Genomic DNA, 13,064 nt, shown 5'->3' on the forward strand with positions numbered 1-13,064 from the left:
TTACTGTGACTATCCTGGTTAAATTAACCATGTAAATAAAAATAAATAAAACATTGAATGAGGATAGTCAGTGAAATATTCTTTAATTGTCATGAAATAACACTGTAATTGATCATGAATGGGATATTTTTCTTAACACAGTTCATCATGTGTATGTGAGAGCAATTAGGAAAGTGTTTATTATTAGTGATGATTATCAATGATTATTGAATATTATTATTTTTTTGATATTATTTTTTGGGATATTATTAATATTTAGGGATACAAAACAACAACTAGTCAAACATGGTAGGCCTACAATAATATTGTTGTTAACCTATCTCCAAAGAAAATGATTGCTTACCTTTAGACGAGGTGCCTTGTTGCAAACTGTGTTTGAAAACTAATTGAAACATGCAGAAGAAGTTATTAAAAGCCTAGATCTTGTATGACACGGGAAGAGCCCTCGGCGTTTGTCTCGTGCACACGTCGACAGTAGTGTTATCGTACGCATGCTCACGCGACCCACACATTGCATTCCAACTTGAACGCGGTTTTGGAAGTAGCTTCGGCGGGTTTTTCAACTGATAATAATGGACTTGTATAATATTAAAACTGATAATGGACTTGTATAATATTAACACGCTCAAAGTGAAGGCTCTTCTCTTGACCCAAGCAGAGTCTCCTGCTTGCATCAGGCTATTCCTCAAATGTGTGACAAATGTTGGATTTATAAGTGGTCAGTCAGTCAATCTCTCTCTCTCTCTCTCTCTCTCTCTCTCTCTCTCTCTCTCTCTCTCTCTCTCTCTCTCTCTCTCTCTCTCTCTCTCTCTCTCTCTCTCCCTCTCTCCCTCTCTCTCTCTCTCTCCCTCTCTCTCTCTCTCTCTCTCTCTCCCTCTCTCTCTCTCTCTTTCTCTCTCTCTCCCCCCTCTCTCTCTCTCTCTCTCCCCCCCCTCTCTCTCTCTTTCTCTCTCTCTCTCTCTCTCTCTCTCTCCCTACTCTCTTTCTCGAGTCGCTCCCTCTCTCGCGCGCTAGAGTCTCTTAATTGCTGTAATTGGCCATGCTCGCAAACTTCTCTAATAACATAAACAGTTTGAAAGCAAGTGTGCACTGAACGCACTCGACTTCTCGTAAGCGACTACTTCAGAATAATAAGTACATAAATTAAATTAATAATTAAATTAAATTCATAATTAATCATTGAAAAATAGAAATTGTTGTCAGTGACCTAATGGACTAACAATAAAGGTATACTGTATGTATTACCCATTTTCTAAAATTATGCTATTCAAGGTGCCACCTGTTCATTTTTGGCATTTTGTTCCATCGTCTACCACCTCTCCTCCCCTATTTACCCTCAAAGCCCTGCGAACACACATGCACACATGCACGCAAGCACACACACACACACACACACACACACACACACACACACACACACACACACACACACACATGCACGCAAGCACACACACACATGCCTGCACACACACACACACACACACACACACACACACACACACACACACACTGTTTAGCAAACTCACTGGCCCCCTGCATTCAATGCATTCATCACCAGCATTTAGTGTGGCCAAGAGCATCAGTACAGAGTGTCCTGTTAGAGTGAAACACATAAAGAGCAACATCCGTGAGGGGAATTCTGCCCCTACTCTGGCACATGCAAGGGTGACCAAGCGCTTCTTGATTGAAAGATAAAGAGAGAGAGAGAGAGAGAGAGAGAGAGAGAGAGAGAGAGAGAGAGAGAGAGAGAGGGGGGGGGGGGGAGAGAGAGAGAGAGAGAGAGAAAGAGAGTGAGAGAGAGAGAGAGAGAGGGGGGGGGAGAGAGAGAGAGAGAAAGAGAGAAAGAGAGAGAGAGAGAGAGAGAGAGAGAGAGAAAGAGAGAGAGAGAGAGAGAGAGAGAGAGAGAGAGAATGGTCAATGTATCCAATTCAATATTCAAACACACTTGTATTGTTCCCCATCAGCAACACATCTCAACATTGTATAGACATCTAGTTTCAAAATATACAACCGGTAGTATACAATGCAATATTTTTTACTTCATGATCTTGGTCAGAGTTGTACCCTGCAGAACCATTCAGAAATGGCATCTCTATTTCGACCTACAGTATCGCATTTATACCTTTGTGAAAAAAATCTTTCTTAGAGGTATTCCTAAGCATAGACAGTAATTAAATCCATTTCCCCATTGAACCCAGTGAACTCAAGAGAACTGGTTACCGGATATGGAAGAGGATGGAGAGAGGGGAGAGGAGAGAAAGAGAAAGAAGGGGGGGGGGGGTTAGTACATGGAGGTCCGGCCTTTTTGGCTCATTGCAACCGGTGGAGGTTCCCTCTGTTTAATTCGTACTCTCTCTCTCTCTCTCTCTCTCTCTCTCTCTCTCTCTCTCTCTCTCTCTCTCTCTCTCTCTCTCTCTCTCTCTCTCTCTCTCTCTCTCTCCGGCCTTTCATGTTGTTGGCTATTAGAACATTTTGTAGATTTGCATTCAGTCCCTTGAAGATGCTGTCCTCCTGTCCTTTCCTGTTCTTGTCATGGATTTCTGCCTTGTGCTTGTGGTGCTCTCCTCTATATCAGATAGCCTACACTTACTCTTCATCCATCCCCTAATTCCTTCACTTCTTTCCATCCCAAATCGTAATTTCATTGTAATAGCAATCCTCATTGTAAGAACAGACACAATCACTGTTTCTTTGCACATAATCTACTCAGGTCAACAATGACTGTGGCATATTGAAAGCCAGGGTTCACAGACAGTGTAAACTGTGTTTGTTATGAGATATTAACATACTTTTGTGTTTGTTTGTTTGTTAGTTAGTTAGTTTGTATGGTGAAGACGGTTATGAAGTGTTTTGGGGTAGCATGTCTTGGTCAGCTATTGGAGGTGAGAGGACAGTCAGACTGCTAAGAATCTGAATCAGAATCCTTTTTATTGCTAAGTACAGTACAGGCCAAAAGTTGCATTCATCACCAGCATTTAGTGTGGCCAAGAGCATCAGTACAGAGTGTCCTGTTAGAGTGAAACACATAAAGAGGGCACAATTTAGACATGTTCACTATGGGGTGTACTCACTTTTGTTGCCAGCTGTTTAGACATTAACAGCTGTGTACTGAGTAATTTTCAATGGACAATAAATCTATACTGTTATTCAAGCAGCACACTGACTACTTTAAGTTATATCAAAGTTTCATTAAGATAGTGTTATCCCCTAAAAGGATATGACAGAATATTTGCAAAAATCTAAAGGGTGTACTCACTTTTGAGATATACTGTAATAATAATATTAAATATAATATGTGTTAATAATAATATGTTATTATATATATATATAATATTATTATTATATATTTTATTAACAACAACAATGTTTTATTTTATTAACAACAAAAAAGCAAAGGGTGGCTACTTTGAGGAATCTAAAATCTAAGACATATTTAGAGTTATTTCACACTTTTTTGTTAAATACATCATTCCACATGTGTTCATTCATAGTTTTGATGCCTTCAGTGAGAATCTACAATGTAAATAGTCATGAAAATAAAGGAAACGCATTGAATGAGAAGGTGTGTCCAAACTTTTGGCCTGTACTGTATATTTGCACATACAGGAAATTGACTTGGGGGTAAATGGCACAGACTGTTACAATGTATGCTCTATTACTCCATTGTCTCACGTCAGATAGCGCGACTCCATCTGTGGCTCTGAGTGTCGCTTAGTAATGACGCCACCTGTCGTAATTACTCTACTACGTGCATGCAATGATTTGTTCACAGTTCGGCCAGTAGGGGGTGTCAGAAGTCTTCCTCTCACATCTTCTCACTCATCGGTTGAGGGACAGGGCCTGCTTGTCTATAACCAAGAACCTTCCAGGAAAGTTCTCATACTTGCACTTAAGTCTTTAGTCAATATCCTTTGTCCACCCCTTTCTCCTTCAGGTCTTAAACTGAAAGTAGCTTATGATATGCCGCAGGAAAAAGGTTCCGGTCTATCAAGATCAAAACCTCGACAGTTTCACCTGAACAGTTTCTTCCCCGTGGCCTCACAAACAAGCCCCCGGCCTCTTGTAGTTTATTTCTACTTAAACACACACACATGCATAGATTGTATATGATATGGGCCTGTATATATGCTGTGGGGGAGTGTTGTGGAATGGCTCTTGTGGTCTGACCTGCCCCCTGACTTAAGGCCATAGTGACATCACAGGTGACTGCCCCCTTCTCCCCCCTTGACCAGCTATAGGGAAAGTGATAGGACAGGCATCTAGGTGACTGTGATAGGTTCACTGGTAGATATTTGCATAAGAAAAGGGGATACAAAAGGACAACACAAGAGCAGGGGGGTCTCTTTAACCACCCCCAGCCCCACAGAGCAGAGCAGACCAGAAATCCAGCTGTGGTAACTGTATACTTTTGTACTTTAAATAAATCGTCTTAAACTCAATAACTGTTCTTTGATTCATAAGCAATAAGGTAAAACATACAACACTCTCATTGACTCTCTTGGACTTCTGTCACTCTGGGACTTCCGTCACACGCACACTCACTCACACACACACGTACACACACACACACACACACACACACACACACACACACACATACACACACACACACACACACACACACACACAACTGACAATGATCTGTTATGTAGGACTAGATGTTGATATCCCTCGATACATACATACTTAAGGCACCGATGAGACTCTGTGGTGTTCAAATGAGCGATGGCATCCTTTGGGTTGTCAAGTGGGCGCCCTCCTTCATGAATGTTTCGCTGATAAGCCCACGACATCTCCAGAGGGTTCAGCAGTGAATCCCAGCGTCCCAGGTTCACTCCCTAGATGCGATCAGCTCATTTGAACGCCCGGGTCGAGTCCTTTCTCTTCATCCACAGCCACTGGCTCCCCTTTTCAGCAGCCCTGGAGAGGTCCTTGATTGCCTGCCGGTGGGTCTTCCCTCGCACTCCCATCTCCCTGAGTAGCCTGGATGTTGAGGTGGCTACGAACCCTCTGCAGCCTACTTCCACTGGGCGTACCTTCGCTGTCCAGCCTTGTTGTTGGGCATCTGCTGCGAGTTCAGTGTACCTCAGCCTCTTCCGCTCGTAGGCCTCCTCCACTGCACCCTCCCAGGGCACAGTGAGCTCGATGATGTAAACGAGCTTGAGCGAGGCTGACCACAGCACAAGGTCTGGTCGCAGGTTGGTGGCTGCGATCTCAGCTGGGAAGCAGAGTTTCTTGTCCAAGTCTGCCAGCAGCTTCCAGTCCCGTGCTCTGCCCAGCTGCCCAGTGTCTGGTCTTATGGTGGTGAGGCTGGCTTGACCCTCGCCCTCCCGAACAAATGGTGCTGGCTGCCACCGGGATGATGGGGGAGGAAGGGCGTTCACACTTGTCCGTTGACTTTCCAGCACTGCTGCAAGACACCTTAGCACCTGGTCGTGCCGCCAGGTGTAACGGCCTTGGGTGAGACTGGTCTTGCATCCCACTAAGATGTGCTTCAGTGTTGCTGGACTTTGACATAGAGGGCACGTGGGGTCTTCGCCATACCACTGGCTTAGGTTTGCAGGAGAAGGCAGGACATCGTAGGCAGCCCTGATGGTGAAGCTCGCTCTGAATGCCTCCATCTCCCACAGATCTTTCCAGGTAGTCTTCCTCTTTTCCACTCCTTCCCATGCCATCCACTGCCCTTGCTTTGCCTGCGCTATATTAGTTTTACATACTCTAATTTACAGTCTTATTGCTCTATTGCCCATTTCTTGTTGTTTTTTATTATATTGCTGTGTCTGTGTCTGTGTCTTTATGTCTTACTGCACCAACCACACAGTCAATTTCCTGTATGTGCGAATATACTTTGCAATAAAAAAAAATCTGATTTGAGAGTCCTCAGGAAACTTTGTGAATTTGGTGTCAGCATTTAGTAGGTGTTACAAAGTAGTAATTTATGACGAAGTAGAACTAGAGAACTTGGAACCTGAATTTGCTAAGCATAATCATCCCTCCATCTCTTTTCATCTTATCTGATTTGTGATATTTCAGCACATTCAATAAAGCTCATCATATCATTCAATCATGATATTGATCCACAATGGAATGCATGCATTTATTTGTATAGCGCTTTTCATGCAAATGTTGCAGCTCAAAGGGCACAAATCATTATATAATCATAATTTAATAATTTAGTAATTTAAAGGCAATATTAAAAAGATGGGGTTTTAGTCTTGACTTGAACATAATTTTGCTGAGGTTGTAGGAGCAGCATCTAAGTAGGGCAAACTAGTTTACTAAGCAAACTAATTGCAGCTGTTTAGGTTGTTTAAATGTATAGTGTGTGCTATATGCAGATCACAAACATACACACACATACCCTCTCTGGTACTACTTACTACTTGAGGCAGACAGCTTAGAACCGCAAGTGTTACACTTTATTTTGACTACACTGTAGCATAACCTCAATGAAGGTATGCATTGCAGGATGGTGTGAGTTTGATGATCTTAAGGGCCACCGACACACGCATTGACACTGAAACATTTCCAGTTGTTCTAGTGCAGGATGTTGACCCAAATTCCATGTTGTGCCGTGTCTAGTTATGTTGTCACATAGTTTGACTATGTCTACCTGCCTGACCTTTCAACAAAAGAAAGAATCTCCTATTTGAACCACAGCAACAGGTTTGGCTGGCCTGTCACACAGGAATAAAAATACAGCCAACGGCAAGGGTACGAATACGAATCAGCTGTTACACAACATTATGTACATACTAGAACACAAGCTGCTCTGTTTTACACACCGAGCCAGCCCATGAATTCACACACACGTCGATCTGTTTATCAGTGTGTGACACCGGTCCCTTTTGGTCGTTGTGTTCATACTGTAGGATGGCCTAGTTTTAAGTTAGAGCTAAACCTTCCACTCACCCGTTAAATTATTTTTTCATTTGTGTGCGTGTGTGTGGGTGTGTCATAACCCAGACTGCTAACACACTGTTTATACAGTAAACACCACTCAGCTCTTCAAGGGCCAGCTGCAACATAGAACACTTGGGCACTTGTGCATTACCTTTAAGTACGGGGTGTGTGTGTGTGTGTGTGTGTGTGTGTGTGTGTGTGTGTGTGTGTGTGTGTGTGTGTGTGTGTGTGTGTGTGTGTATGTGTGTGTGTGTGTGTGTGTGTGTGTGTGTGTGTGTGTGTGTGTGTGTGTGTGTGTGTGTGTGTGGATGGATGGCTAGAACTACATAGATGAAAGTAGTCAAACTATGCTTTTACGACAAGTAACCCTGTGACCAAAACAAAACACACATATTCGCGTGTGACGTAAAGTGTCACTACAAACAATTGTTGTTTTATCTTCGAATTTCGAGATTTCGAGATGGGCAAGGGAAGGGTGCGTCTTTCCCACCCAATCAAAAGTTAAGAAACCAGGTTTGGGCCTGGGTTTCGAAATGACCGGTTTTTAAAATGCAAATACTACTATGGTAATAACGCATATGGGTAGGCGCGTCACGTGCCACGCCCAGGCCACTGGCCAATGAGAGCGCGTGTCATCATCTGTCTGGCCAATGAGAGCGCGTGTCATCGTCTGTCTTAACGGGGATGTGGCTGATCTGCGGAGGAGGGGGAAGAAGTTTATAAAAGCTCACTTTAAGCCCTAGCCCACTATAAAACTACTGAATAGCCTAAGCTTAGCCGGTCTTTCAGGACATCATCAACACTCATTTATTATTTAACGTGTCGGTGTTGAGTTTTTGTTGAGTCTAACTGTCTAACCCAGAAGTGATTATAATATAAAGGAATTTCCTGCAATCTAGAACACATCATCTATTCAACATCATGTTACCGGAATCTGTGACTGGGTAAGTGTTTCTAAGATTTTCCCCATGAATTTCTACAGGGTGGTGTTATGTTATCGTCCTGAAAAATGACCACAATTAGGAAATAGCGGTTGTATTGACCAGTGAGTCATCTCTCAATGAACAGCACGGAAGTTCCCACTCAGCGCGACAGACAGCGTGCTATTCCAAACGTGGTAGTTTCCATCATTTCCCATGGCTTTTATGTTCTTTTAGAATGATGCTATTACCCGATGAGAGTTTTGTAGGCTACATTTAATGTGAGTGCGTTGGACTCCCGGTGGTCACATTCACTTTCTGATCAGTTTTATTATCCACTGATAACGTGACGAGTAGTGAGTGACAGCTCGATGTTGACCACGATAACCCAATGACATCGGATGTTTTGTTTACCATTCCATGTCATTGAGTCATATTATTGAGCTTAATCTCGTTGCCGTAATAGCCTATTCAGGGTATCCGCGGTGTCTTGAAAAGTTTTAAAAGTTGATAAATCAATTTTGGGAAAATCAAGACCCTTAATAAGTATTAAAAAGTCTTATCACGATTTTATGAGGTCTTGAATTTTGTAGATATTTTTCTGAATTAGACTCTGTCCAAAGAGTTTGAGTCCTAAAGACTTTTAGTAAAAGTTGTGAATGTATTAGTTCTATTAACAAAGATGAACCGGAAATTGTGTTGTATGATAGTGGTCTAGTGTCTATTAAAACTAAAACGGTTCAGTTAAAGGTGTCACTGATGTAAACGGTTACAGCTCCAAGTGGCGGTGAGGTCTGGAAAAATATTGACAAGGCCTTTAAAAAGTCTTAGAAAGGTATTGAAATTAACCTCAAGATTCTGCTATTGAAACTTGATTTTCAGACTAGAACTGTGGCGCGGAAATAGGCCACCGCTAAATGGAAGAAACGCGTTTGTCAGAAGATGCGCTTCTGGACGCATAATTCTGTCACGTGGTCTACAGTAAAGCATACCTCAATAACATCATGACACGAACTTCCAAGTCCCAACTTGCTCAAAGGCGCGTTGTGTGAGAGAGTGTGGAGATTTTACAGGTTTGTTATTGGGTTGAGAGTTTCTTCTGTGCGTCAAGCCTAGGCCCTAGAGGCATCTTGGGGGCCTTTTCAGGCATCTTCTTCAAGAGGTCTCTTCGGGGGCGTCAGGTAGCCCAAAGGTCAGAGAGGCCGGCTAGCAATCGGAAGGTCGCTGGTTCGATCCCCGCCTCAGGAGGGAGCAGGATGTTAGCTGGTGACTGGAGGGTTGCTGGCATCATATCTAAGGTGCCTAGTGCCTACCACGGCCGTTGTTCGCTTGAGCAAGGCACTTAACTTCTAATTGCTCCAGGGCCACTGACTATGGCTGACCCTGTGCCTAGAGCAAAAAATAAATGTTGTTGTGTGTGCAATGACAAAGGTTGAATCTAATGTGAGTGCTGCACTGTAAAATGTTTCATGGGGCGCTCGCTCATGGTGCTAAACTAGGGCTTAATGCAGTCCATTAGGAAAGAGTGGTGCATGTATGCGTGTGTGTATGTGTGTCAGAGTTAGGTGTGTTTGAGTCAGAGTTAGGTGTGTTTGAGTCAGAGTTAGGTGTGTATGAGTCAGAGTTAGGTGTGTGTGTCAGGTCACTGTCTCATAACCCACACTGTGTTTGTACATTAAACACCATTGTGTTACAAGAACAGGCTGTACTCAGAGATAGTTGCTTCCTCCCTCCCACATTAATGAGGGCACCTCTCTCTCTCTCTCCTCTCTCTCTTTCTCTCTCTCAGGTACAGCTATGAGGAATGCAGTACCACAGCTGAGTGGCTGCTCTCACAGACAGCAATGCGCCCCCTGGTGGGGATTGTGTGCGGTTCAGGCATGGGAGGCCTGGCCGAAATGCTCAAAGACCAGATGGTGATTAACTACTGTGACATTCCAAACTTCCCCCAGAGCACAGGTGTGTGTTATCATAGGAATGTTTGTTTATGTTAGTGTGTGTGCGTGTGTGTGTGTGTGTGTGTGTGTGTGTGTGTGTGTGTGTGTGTGTGTGTGTGCGCCTGCACGTAAGCGTGTACGTAAGTGTATGCATAAGTGCTTGTGTGCTTTCTTATTGTTTCCGGAGTTCCTAATATTGTGTGTGTGTGTGTGTGTGTGTGTGTGTGTGTGTGTGTGTGTGTGTGTTGCACAGTCCATGGCCATGCTGGGAGGCTGGTGTTTGGGACTCTGAAGGGGAAAGCATGTGTGTGCATGCAGGGGAGGTTTCACCTCTATGAGGGATACCCTATCCAGAAGGTATGTACTATGTAGAGTCCCCATATAACCTTGTCATTTGTTCTACTATCAACACTAATCTGTATGTCCACCAACCGATCCACCAACTAACCCTAACCATATATCTACCCTTTTATAACCCTGCTTTATACCTCCAATGTGTTCATCTACAACAAACCGATTCAAACCGTCTCACCCCTTCTCAGTCCCTTTCCTCGTCTTGTAATTTCATCGTGCTAGAGGGGTAGTGGTGGCCTAGTGGATAGTGAGTTGGACTGGTGATCAATGATCACGAGTTCAAATCCAACCTGGGAACACCACCACTAGTGTGCCCTTGAGTAAGGCACTTAGCCCTTAGGTTACTCCAGAGAGACTGTCCCTGTGATCTCTAATTGTAAGTCGCTTTAGATAAAAGCGTAGGCTAAACGGTTAAAATGTTAAAATGTCATAGTGTATTAAGAAGTGCAGTAATAGCATGTACAGTAAGTATGTTGTGTATCTTTGGTATTGCTGTTGCGATCCTCAGGTCACCCTGCCCATGAGGATCTTCAAGCTGCTGGGCGTGGAGACCATGTTCCTGACCAACGCTGCCGGGGGTCTGAACCAAGACTACAAAGTAGGAGACGTCATGATCATGAAAGACCACATCAACATGCCCGGCTTCGCAGGGAACAACCCGCTGACTGGACCCAACGATGAGAGGTGTGTGTATGGATATTGACGGGATATATCCGGTGGCATGGGGAGTTCTGGTGGAGATTGGAGAAATTGGAGGAAGGGCTCATTGTGGAATGGGTATTCAACTTTGATACCATTCCTCATTCCGTTCCATGCATTATAATGAGCCTGTCCTCCGATTTCTACCTCCACTAGCCTCCACTGGGTGTAAAAAGGGGACATGGTGTGAATTATAGCGTGCTGTATGTGATGTATGTGATGATGCCGGGTACTTGGTACCTTATGAATGGGTCAGAATACATCCTAGTTACGTAGTTCATTTGATGAATATGTTGTAGAACCGAACACTGAAGACCCATCTCTTCAGGCTACATCTTGACTGTCCCTCCTTAAGACCTCTTCATCCCATTTACATTCAAACAATGTTGGCATTTAGCAGACTCCTTATTCCAAAGCGACTTACAATCAATACAATTGACTAAGTATCCCCACTACCCTCCTGTACAGTTTCTCTTCTGTAATTCTTTTTTTTTTTCTTTTTCTTCTAGCATTGTGACTGCTAATGGCCCCTGGTCCTAGCATAGAATAGTTTTTCTTACGATGACTGATGTATAGATGATTCACTTACTTACTAGACAAATGTACTTGTCTCTTCGGATAAAGGTGTCTGCTAAATGTCAAAAATGTAAATGGTTGTTGTAGAGACATACAGTATATCATGTGGATCTGATAACTGAGTTACTATAACATATTCAACCTCTTCCAGGTTCGGGACCCGTTTCCCCAGTATGTCTGACGCATACGACCGGCAGCTTCGGCAGCTAGCACAGGAAGTGGGGACGGAGCTAGGTTACAGAGACTTCATGCATGAGGGAGTGTACTGCGTCCTCGGGGGTCCCTCCTTCGAGACCATCGCTGAGTGTCGCATGCTGCTAAGTCTGGGGGCCGACGCCGTAGGTGAGTTTGGGAGTCGAGTTACGAGTTACGAGACCGTCTCAAGTTATCACACAACAATTGAGCACACACACACACACACACACACTCTGACGTTAGCCATCTGTTGTTACAGTTGAACAAAGTGTCATTGTGTAAAATGTCAATAACATTGATCTTCTCTTGCACAGCACACCAAGTGTGTGTTCAGGTTGCTTGGCAACAGTCCACTTCAAGTTCAAGAGCAAGTTCAGTTGCGGAACTATTTGTGTTGGCGGAGCCAAATAAATGATTAAATAAACAACCAAATCATAAGCTGTTGTCGCTTATTACTGTTAACTAGTAAATGGCACTTGTAGAACTGTTGTATAAAAGCAATATCACACTTGGGGTCATGCTGTTATACTGAATATCAGCACGGCTGTGATTATCTGCCATACTCAGCCTGCGACCTCGTACCTACAACCGAATCCCAGCCATGCTGAATGATATTCAGTTATTAACAGCACTCCCTCTCGTGTGATATTGCTCAAATAACTAACATAAGAATGACACTTTTAGATGGTGATTGCTCTGTCATGGTGTGTGTGTTTGTCTGTGTGTGTGTGTGTGTGTGTGTGTGTGTGTGTGTGTGTCAAAGTTAATCTCTTACCGACCCCCCCCCACCCCCGCTCTTTGTTGTAGGGATGAGCACGGTGCATGAGGTGATCGTAGCGCGTCACTGTGGGATGCGTGTCTTCGCCATGTCTCTGATCACCAACAAGGCGGTGATGGACTATGACAGCCAGGCCAAGGCCAACCATGAGGAGGTCCTGGAGACAGGCAAGATGAGGGCCAAACAGCTGGAGAGTCTGGTGTCTACCATGGTGACCCGCATCGAGCAAAACAACAACGTGTGTGTGTGAGTGTGTGTGTGTGTGTGTGTGTGTGTGTGTGTCCGTGTGCGTGTGTGTGTGGTTACAGGGTCGCTAACCTAACCTATTAGGGTCGCTAACCTAACCTATGGGGTAGTCTCATGAGACTTATCAAAAATAAGCCTGGATTTTCCTTTAGCGACGTCGATGGAATACCCCCCTAGCCTCTGTTTACTTGGGATCTTTCTGTGTATCTTATTTTTCCATACTTTTCTACATTTACAATCTTCAAGGTAGCTGATTAGTGAGATATTTGTTGTTTAAATGTCTGTTCTGAATGTGGTGCTTTGTGCGTCTACAGTAGTTGTGTTTAGTTGAAGAAACCCTGATCTTAATATTTGGATTGTGAACATATTATGGTGCAGTCGTGGACCAAAATGTAAGGATGTAGTATGTACTGTAATAATTTAATATATTATATTTATAACATTTATTTATGTAAC

The 13,064-nt window shown here is 43.6% G+C and overlaps 1 protein-coding gene across 1 annotated transcript; it reads left to right on the forward strand.

Annotated features, from left to right (window-relative positions):
• Positions 1 to 7,824: 7,824 nt before the first annotated feature.
• Positions 7,825 to 12,612, forward strand: pnp5b (purine nucleoside phosphorylase 5b; the record flags this gene model as incomplete). The annotated part of the gene is made up of 6 exons (XM_080546261.1): positions 7,825 to 7,847; positions 9,613 to 9,782; positions 10,014 to 10,117; positions 10,623 to 10,798; positions 11,541 to 11,731; positions 12,392 to 12,612. 6 exons carry the CDS (start codon positions 7,825 to 7,827, stop codon positions 12,610 to 12,612), a joined length of 885 nt encoding a protein of 294 aa, XP_080402387.1.
• Positions 12,613 to 13,064: the final 452 nt, after the last annotated feature.

This window comes from Nansenia antarctica (assembly GCF_963989245.1).
Source record: "Nansenia antarctica genome assembly, chromosome: 16".
Taxonomy (NCBI): domain Eukaryota; kingdom Metazoa; phylum Chordata; class Actinopteri; order Argentiniformes; family Microstomatidae; genus Nansenia; species Nansenia antarctica.